Genomic DNA, 9,088 nt, shown 5'->3' with positions numbered 1-9,088 from the left:
CAACAAAAGAAGAGGAGAAGAGAGATATCATATCAAATTGAAAAGAAGAGTTGTTTAAATACAAGAAATCCTAACAAATCCACAATAACTAATGTAGTAACCCAAAAACAGAACTTCCAAATAACTAGGAACTAAGCCTACTAAGAGCTACATGCCAAAAGACTAGGAAACTCACTATTGAAAAACTAATATAGAAAATATCTTTCTTCTGGAAACAAAAGACACATCAGCAGCCATGTCATTAAGCCAACATCAATTAACATCTCATGAGGAAGATTTCAACAGTATAAGTAATATGTAAAAGTACTCGGTGAACATCCTAAGGTTTGATTAATTTATTCACAACAGGAACAGAAATATTACAAAAGATAGCCTTCCTAAACTTTAGTACATTGAATCGAACCTAGCCATATGACTAGTTTGGTTTTCCTCATCAGAATCTTCAAAAAATTGAAACTGAGCCATGGATCCACAGTTTGCACCCAACAACCAGATTAAGGATAGAATTTCACCACCCCTCACAAGATATTGTGCATGCGCACGCGGTTCAGAGCATTTAGCAGCATCAAATAATATCGCGATCCAAGTTTTATGAATAGTCTCCCAACATTTAACTCTGTCTTGGCACCAAGGAGGTTCACTTTGCAAGCAGTTGACAACTTTAAAAGCTTCATACAAGAACGACTCTTCAGGAATTCTCCGCTCAGCAGCTTCTGTCATGATCTCTTGGCAAGCTTCTCGTTGGCCTAATTTTTTCTTTCCGTGAAGCAATTCCTTTACTTGGTAGTTGGTTTCTTCTATCCTTTTCTTATTAGGAACTGGCATGAAGAAAGGGCGAAAAATAAGAATATAAAACATGTAGTCTGACAGAGACTTTGAACATTGTCTAAACTTGTTCAACTCTGTCGAATCATATCCAATATTTGCCTCAGGTCCATCAACAACATTATAAAAAATCTCTGTCACAATGTGCCAAACTATGAGGAACTCGTTCTTGTCAAGCTCCTTCGACACAGGAAATTTGTTGGTGCATTTATCGAAAATGGAAGCATACGAGTCGCAATCCCAGTCATGTCTATTTAAACGCATTTCTACTTGTCTTAGAATTTCAGCTTCCAATACAGGAGAAAGACGCTTGTTTTTCACATATGTCATCTCATCCAAATAATTGGTAAGATATAGTGAATCAATTATCCATTCCCATGCTTTTGGAGGTCGATTTAAACCATAGCTTATGAGGTTGAATTGTTGGAGAGATGGTCTCCAGCACCATAGAGCACGTGGCCAAGGCCAATTTAAAGATTTGAGGAATTTGACAACCCAAGTGATGGGCCACGACGTTGCCCTTGACATTGTGGCAATAGTGAAAGTCGAGGAATAAAGTATGACAACAAAACCAATGACATCCAAACACATACCTCCAATAAGTAAGCTGTATGTGACTCCCAAGTCAAAAGGATCAAATTGTTTGTTGTTCCGCATCAATAAAGAGAAAGAGGCCAAAGCTGCAGCAAGTAGAACCCAATAGACAGATCTGGCTTTGTTACCGAAATTTTCATGGAAAATTTGGGCCTTTGTGTATAAAACATCATGCAGAATCTCAAGCTCAGCTTGAGCAATTCTAAAAGCAAACAGATCAGTTCTATTCTGCAAGAGTCGTTGAATTATACCATACTCCTCGAAAGTGAACTTATGCTTCACCAGAACACCTTTATAGGCCCTAAATATTGCATATGCAAGTTTAATGACCTCCACATCATCTGGCTCTCCTGCTCGGAAATTATGTGGCTCTTCTAACGACTTCCTCTTCACAACATCATCATACCTAGGATTACTCAATGTTATGGACTTATCCATACTCCCTATGAACCTAGCACGTGCCCTCTCGTAACATTTGATGACCCCAGCCAGAAACACGAGGACGTTTGGAATCCAAAGAAAATTTACTTGGGAGAACGATAAGTAGAATACATAGGCAGAGGACAAGAACATGAAAATGAACGTGAAGGCATACCTAAACCATAGGTCGTTGTCCTCCAGTGAAAATGCTATCGCGTGATCAGAGCCTCCTAAGTGCAACAACATGCAAGAAGCCCAAAATGACATAAGTTCTGCCTTGTCATGCCTTGTTTTGCTGTAATTTATGATGAGATTGAGAATGAAGGCAGGGGCCCAATCAGCAGCCATGTATGCTGACCAAACAAGCACCATCAGGATTTTACTGCCTGTTTTCTTCCTGAATGGTGCCAAAAGAAGCAATAGAACTTGGAATAAGAGGCTTAGAATGCAAAAAGACTGCACATTATAGGCAATCCACGCAGCCTTGATATCATTTATAGACATCCTTCCTGCCTAGCAATGTTTTCTTCAACAATCTGAGTGTTTGATCAATAAAAAATTTGAGTGTTTGATCAATAAAAAATTGAAGTGATTGTGTAAAGTAAGTAAAAAATGGAAAGCTTTTTCTACACATCAATTGGAGGGTAAGACGAATATAACATAATTTCTCAAGCTACTGGAGTGTAGCTTTTAACTTTTATGCATTTTATTTACAGAACTAGTCTTATTTAAATGGCATTCCTCGTGTTTTGCATGTAGAAATTATCAGAGACAAAAAAGAAGACCCGAAATTTTGTGAACAATGAGTAAAGATATTGTACCTTCCTCTTATGTCAAGTGTTCCTTTCTTGAATCTTATCCTTTTCTTGTGCTTCTAATACTAACTTATATTGGGATCCTTTACTCCAACTTGCTCTCTTTCTTTTAAAACCTTTTGATGAACTTCACTAAGGAATCTGCAAAAGAATAACAGAGATTCAAAAATTTTCGGTCCAAAATCATTTCAATTTATCAAATTAATCATTTCATCCTCAATTAAAAGTTTATAGATAGATAAAATACAGATACATGCTCAGGGCGGAGCTAGCATACAATACAATGAGGGAGTTCCGAACCTCCTTCCATGGAAAATTACACAATTTATACATGATTAAAATTATTTTTTATGTATATATGGTAGATGTTAAACCTCTTCGGCTAGTTCGTGCGTGCACAATCCTGACTCTGATATGCACCCTATAAACATTGGGGGGAGGTGGATGGAGCAACTAATGATTTATTCTTGCTGAAGGAGAAAAGGCATCAGTTGCCTCGAATTTATCGGATTTCTCCTATATCTTAAATTTTCAATAATGTTAGTTAATTAGTGTTAATGTCAATTTTGTCACCACAACAGCAGGGGTGGAGCCAGCTTAACGGCCACGCCTTTTCCATTTTGGTTTCTTTTGATTTTTAGTTACCCTTGAGAATTTTGACGAAAAAAGCTGCTCTTTAGGCTCCAGACTCTATTCTATCTCAAGGTATCAGACCTAAGTCCATGTGGTTATTAAGGTTATATCAGAGTCCCCTAGAAGAATATGCTTGCATCTTTTTTTCCGGACAAGTTGAACATACGTAATTTATGTATTTTCACTTCTTATAATGAAACTAGCTAAATTCGATATATGTAATATAGTTTTAACAAAGAGTACGTCAAACTTGAAAAACTATAAAAGAACAAAGGTAATATTCAACTTCTTATTGTCATTAAGTTCTTTAATATATGATCAGTTTAAAAGGATTATATAGATGACAGGGGAATCGTAGTTTCATTCATGATGCAAGCAATACAAATACAGATACAAATTTATGTAAGAAAACACGCTGAAATACGTGAACAAAGTAAGACTTTTGACTTGATTAGTTTCCTCTCTTCTTAATTAACCTGATTATTGGAATGGCAACAATCGACTTATTTGTGTCTTACAACTTTCTTGTAGTACTACTATTTCACTCTATTAAAATTAACTTCTAGATCTCTGTCAAATTTACAGAATGAATTTTGAGACCTCCTTTCCACTTTTTGTTCCAAACTTCATACAATCCAAAACAAATCTTATCAACATTGTTCCCCTTCCCTTTTGTTATCTTAATATTTTTTGGTGTCATCTTTTTGCCATTAATCTCACTTGCTAAATTCACCTTTCTCCATTGAGTGTTATCTCCCCATTTAGCCATAATGTAAATTGGTGAATTGCTCCAACCGAACGCATCAGTCATTAGTGACACTGTAAATCCAATATCATATACCGTTTTCTTCTCTACATTGTCAATGCAACCAGTTACCTCTAACCAATTTACTTGTATAAGTTCCGCACCATCCTTCCTGTAATTCAAATATATTTAATAACAATGTCAGCAAATTTACTTGTAAGCTAGTATGTAGTAACGTATTTAATTTTTATAACTTAATTAGATTTTTTTGGTACGCTCATCTTACTCGTAATTGGGTAACTTCCAAAAGCGTTTATCGTTTCCCCAAACAATATTGAGAGCTTTCGGATAAACTATATAACCCTGCAAGCAACGAAAAATAACACTATTAAATATTTTTTTTAAAATAAAAAAACATAAATTCGATCGAGCATAACTAAGTATATAATGGGAGAAATTAAACAAGAATTGCTGTATATATTGGAAGAAATTAATGCATGAAATTCCATGCACCTTTTCTGTTTTACGGAATACTTGATTGCCTTGATAGTGAGCTTTTGAAGCCATTTGTTACGTGAGTACAATATATCTCACAAAATGACAAAGAATGTTTAGATTTGAGTGATGCCTAATAACTTTGGCCTACAATAATCAAATATTTATAGAGAGAGATGGGAAATTCCATTCATCTTCCAGTTGCCCTAACCGAAAGGAGGAATGAGAATCAAAATCACACGTAATTAAGAGACATTTACCTAAGAATACCACCGGCCAAATCAGAAATGATGGAAAGTCATATAAAACTTGGTGAGCGCAATGAAATAACTTTTTTCTTAAAAATTAAGTATAAGTTAAATGATGACGTTCAAATAGGATACTCCCGTGAACAGGGGTGGAGCTACCTTCAAGTAGGGTTCGGTTATATTATATATACATAGTTAAAATTATTTTTTATGTACATATCGTAGATGTTGAATCCCCTTCGATTAGTTCATATTTTCACTAATGAACCCTCTTAATAAAAATCCTGGCTCCGCCACTGCCCGTAAAATTTTTTAAAAGAAATGGAGAAAGCATCTACTATCCCCTGAACTATAATTAAATTTGTTACGACACACTCCAACTTCACGGGGATCTTGTTACCCCCAACTAAATTTTAGCATATTTTTGTCTACTTTTTTAGCTGGTGTGACACCTTTGATCAGCTAAATGAGAAGTGGTGCAAAACAAGCATCTTTATAATATAAAATGGGGCCCACATTCCACTATCTTTGTCAACTTAATAATTTTTTGAAAAAAGGATATGGGCTGGCCATTTAAAAAAATGGGTAACTTGTATAAATCCATGAATCTTTAAGTGATATTACATAAAATCCCGACTATTTTGTTAATTACATTTTATCTCGATTTTTTTAAATGTGATACATATGTTATATGGTGATACATATAAAAAAAAGTGATACATTTGAAACTAACAAGATATTTATTTAAGAAAATAATAGATTCTCTTAGGAGGATGAAATGGTGGTGAGGTTGGACTCCCAGGACGTTTGTAAGAAGGACAGTTTTAAATATCTTGGGTCTACGATTCGGGGGAATGGTGAGATTGACGAGGATTTCTCTAAGCGTATTGGAGCAGGATGGATGAAGTGGAGGCTTGCCTCGGGGGTGTTGTCTGATAAGAAGGTGCCCCTTAAGCTTAAAGGCAAATTCTATAGAGTGGCAGTCTGTCCAGCCATGTTGTATGGAGCAGAGTGTTGGCCAGTCAAGCGCCCTCACATTCAAAAATTGAAGGTGGCGGAAATGAGAATGTTGCATTGGATGTGTGGGCTTACTATAGGGGATAGAATAAGGAATGAGATTATCCGAGAGAAAGTGGGAGTGGCTTTGGTGGAGGACAAAATGCGGGAAGGAAGACTGAGATGGTTTGGGCATGTGATGAGGAGGGGCGCGGATACCCCAGTTCGTAGGTGTGAGAGGCTAGCTTTGGATGGATTCAGGAGGGGTAGAGGTAGGCCAAAGAAATACTGGAGGGAGGTGATTAGACATGACATGAAGCAGCTTCAGCTGACTGAGGACATGACCCTAGATAGGAAAGTGTGGAGGACGCGGATAAAGGTAGAAGGCTAGTGTGGATGCATGGGTTGTAGCATGCAGTTAGGAGAGATCTTGTGTAGCCGGGGAAGTAACCCTAGGACTGTATACATAGGTGGGTGCCATTTTTCTTATGTCTTAGTTCCTATTTGTCTTATTTCGTGTCATCAGTATTTTCTCATAGTTCATATTTCTACGATTACTATTTTTATTATTTCTTATTCTTGATTTTATTTTATGTCACCCATCCTCCCCCTCCCCCTATTTACTATTTTTTATCTTGAGCCGGGGTTCTATCGGAAACAGCCTCTCTACTTCTTTGGAGGTAGCGGTATGAACTGCGCACATCTTACCCTCCCCAGACCCCACTTTGTGGGAATACACTGGGTTTGTTGTTGTTGTTGTTGTTGTTGTTTTATTGTATTCTTTTATTTAAGGAAAGGTATCTAATTTTCTCTTTTTTTAGATTTAATTTAGGTGTTTTAATTATGTTTCTCTTTTTTTGCCTTTAATTATGAAAGATATATTTTTTTGAGTCTTTTTTCTCTTTTTTTTCGTCTTTAATTTTAGTCTGATTTTTTTAGATTTAATTTTAATTATGTTTCAATTATACTTTTAGTCCTTTTTTAAAAAAAAATATTATTACTTTTATTTCCTACACTGACTACACCATTATCTTTCATTAATAACAGATGAATCACCCATAATACCATATATATCACCCATTAATATCATATGAATCACCCAATAATTGAAATAAATAATTGTATCTACCATATGAATTACCATAATATCATATATATAAATCAACCAATAATTGAAATAAATAATTGTATCTACCATATGAATCACCAAAATACCATATATATGATTCACCCAATAATTGAAATAAATAATTGTATTTACCATATGAATCACCATAATACCATATATATCACCCATTAATATCATATGAATCACCCAATAATTAAAATAAATAATTGTATCTACCATATGAATCACCATAATACAATATGTGTCACCCATTAATATCATATGTATCACCCGTTAAAATCATACAAAATGTATCTATCGTATGAATCACCATAATACCCATATAATGATACCATATTTATCATTAATATGAATCACCATAAAAAAAATATGTATGAATAATTAAATAAATTTATATATGTATTGATAGATTTAAAAAAAAAATGGAAGAGATTTTAGGAGAGGAAAAAAAAAGTTACATGCATTAATGGAGGAGAAAAATTAGGAAGGAAGATGATTTAAGCATTAATGGAAGAGAAAAAATCAGGAAGAAAGATGATTTAATTGTTGATAATTAGAGAAGAAAATCTTGAATGAGTTAATGGTGGAGTAAAAATAGAGAATGTGGGGTTTTCTTGATATGTATCAAGAGTAAAATTGAAAAATGGAATTTTATGTGAATTTTTAAAAAGTAACGAATATTAGGTAATATAGTCTCTTAAGTATGAGATTTGTGTAATTTGAAAAAGTGGACAACTATAGCCAGTCGGTTACTTTTAATTCCCTTTTTTAGCCATTTGGCTCAATTGGGCACATGCAGTCTCTATACTCAATTAATACACTTTTATATCAAATTGATACACTTTTATACTATATTGATACACTTTTTAAAAAAGAGAAAGGAAATTTTATGCAAGTACATGCAGTCCCTATACCCAATTGATACTCTTGTATACCACAATAATACACTTTATACTACACTGATACACTTCCAATGTCCATATACTCAATTGATACTCTCTTATACTAGATTGATACATTTTTAGAATGCATGTAGAAACTATATAGAGTCGTATAAAATATGTATCTAAATAAAAATTGTATAAAATGTGTATAAAAATGCTATAATTATTATATAGAATATGTATATGTATAGAAATTGTATCATTATTATATATATAAATATATATCTTTAACAATTGTATTATATTAAAAGTATATGATATTGTATTTTATTGTATAAATAAGTAAAACTAAACAAAACAAAACAAATAGTATGTTATTTTAATAATATTGGCGAATGCAAAATAATCTAAAAAAAAAAGCATTTACTCAATTGTTTAAAAAGAATAAAAAAGAGTAGAATCTTTCAAAAAAGAGTAGAATCTTTATATATATATCACTTAAAAAAGATTGTCATGCAAATGGTTTAGAATAAAACTTATAAATCTACCTAAAAGTTCAGTTGAATTGTCCAACGTCTACTTTGACTTTTGAAAGTGAAATAGACTAAACTTTGCATTATTAAAAAAGAAAAGGAGCCAAAAAATATGGGCTCATTAAAGATGAAAAGTCGGCCCAGTACACAAAACGGAAAGGGCTGAATTGTGATGTAGAATTGAGGAGAATACATGCGTCCATCCCTTAATGGCTATTTATTGGATTTTTAAATTTAGGTACTAGTTTTGTGAAATAATTTTAGTTTTAGGTGTTATTTTTATCCTTTTTCCTAATTTTTTTTAGCTTTTCATAATCATACTTTACCAAAAATTAATTCACTTCACCAATATATCACACTTCACATGATTCACTTGACACTTTACCAAAAATCACAAAATCGATTCCAAATCACATTGTTGCCCTTCACCTAAATCTATCATAAATAATATTGTTCAAATAATATTATTCAAAAAGTGATGCGGGTTGCACGCCGAATTATGTAAATTTATCGCGCAGGGCAGTTTGTCATCGCTACACTTACTACTTCTTTCAATATTTGTTGGTTTAGTTTAGTAAAATGAAGAATTTTTATAATTGAATTCAGTGAACTAAACCCACGTGAGAACTGCATGTGCTGGGAATGATACTCCTTCCATTTTATTTTGCGTATTAAAAATATTTTGAATCTCATTTCTAACCTGATAAAAATTGAGGAAGAAATTTCAAAAATTTGAACTTAAATATTAACATGAAATTGTATAAAGATAAG

General features: G+C 33.4%; 2 protein-coding genes across 4 annotated transcripts; both read right to left on the bottom strand.

Annotated features, from left to right (window-relative positions):
* Nucleotides 1–208: 208 nt before the first annotated feature.
* LOC107861079 lies at nucleotides 209–3,527 on the bottom strand. Of its 3 annotated transcripts, XM_047406611.1 has the most exons (3): nucleotides 3,029–3,527; nucleotides 2,661–2,795; nucleotides 209–2,375 (listed from the first exon to the last, which is right to left on the bottom strand). In XM_047406611.1, exon 3 carries the CDS (start codon nucleotides 2,341–2,343, stop codon nucleotides 385–387), a length of 1,959 nt encoding a protein of 652 aa, XP_047262567.1. In that variant the 5' UTR covers nucleotides 2,344–2,375; nucleotides 2,661–2,795; nucleotides 3,029–3,527; the 3' UTR covers nucleotides 209–384. The 3 variants fall into 3 exon arrangements, with proteins under 3 accessions (XP_047262567.1, XP_016561953.1, XP_016561956.1); XM_016706467.2 differs by having other exon boundaries at nucleotides 2,661–3,527; XM_016706470.2 differs by lacking the exons at nucleotides 2,661–2,795; nucleotides 3,029–3,527 and having other exon boundaries at nucleotides 209–818; nucleotides 1,419–2,593.
* Nucleotides 3,528–3,624: 97 nt separating this feature from the next.
* LOC107861078 (protein PHLOEM PROTEIN 2-LIKE A9-like) lies at nucleotides 3,625–4,681 on the bottom strand. The gene is made up of 3 exons (XM_016706466.2): nucleotides 4,546–4,681; nucleotides 4,319–4,395; nucleotides 3,625–4,204 (listed from the first exon to the last, which is right to left on the bottom strand). The coding sequence occupies exons 1-3, from the start codon at nucleotides 4,597–4,599 to the stop codon at nucleotides 3,850–3,852; spliced, it is 486 nt and encodes a 161-aa protein (XP_016561952.1). The 5' UTR covers nucleotides 4,600–4,681; the 3' UTR covers nucleotides 3,625–3,849.
* Between the last annotated feature and the right edge of the window lie 4,407 nt (nucleotides 4,682–9,088).

The sequence above is a fragment of the Capsicum annuum genome, chromosome 2, assembly GCF_002878395.1.
Source record: "Capsicum annuum cultivar UCD-10X-F1 chromosome 2, UCD10Xv1.1, whole genome shotgun sequence".
Taxonomy (NCBI): Eukaryota; Viridiplantae; Streptophyta; class Magnoliopsida; order Solanales; family Solanaceae; genus Capsicum; species Capsicum annuum.
This window is presented reverse-complemented; position numbering and strand designations above follow the sequence as displayed.

Bases quoted from the DNA above. Each gene is read 5' to 3' on its own strand.
- LOC107861079 (XM_016706467.2), bottom strand. From the start codon at position 2,343: ATGTCTATAAATGATATCAAGGCTGCGTGGATTGCCTATAATGTGCAG.
- LOC107861078 (XM_016706466.2), bottom strand. From the start codon at position 4,599: ATGGCTTCAAAAGCTCACTATCAAGGCAATCAAGTATTCCGTAAAACA. The intron at 4,396-4,545 runs GTGCATGGAATT...CGTTGCTTGCAG, and splicing joins TATTCCGTAAAACAGAAAAG to GGTTATATAGTTTATCCGAA. The intron at 4,205-4,318 runs GTAAGATGAGCG...TTTGAATTACAG, and splicing joins TGGAAGTTACCCAATTACGA to GAAGGATGGTGCGGAACTTA.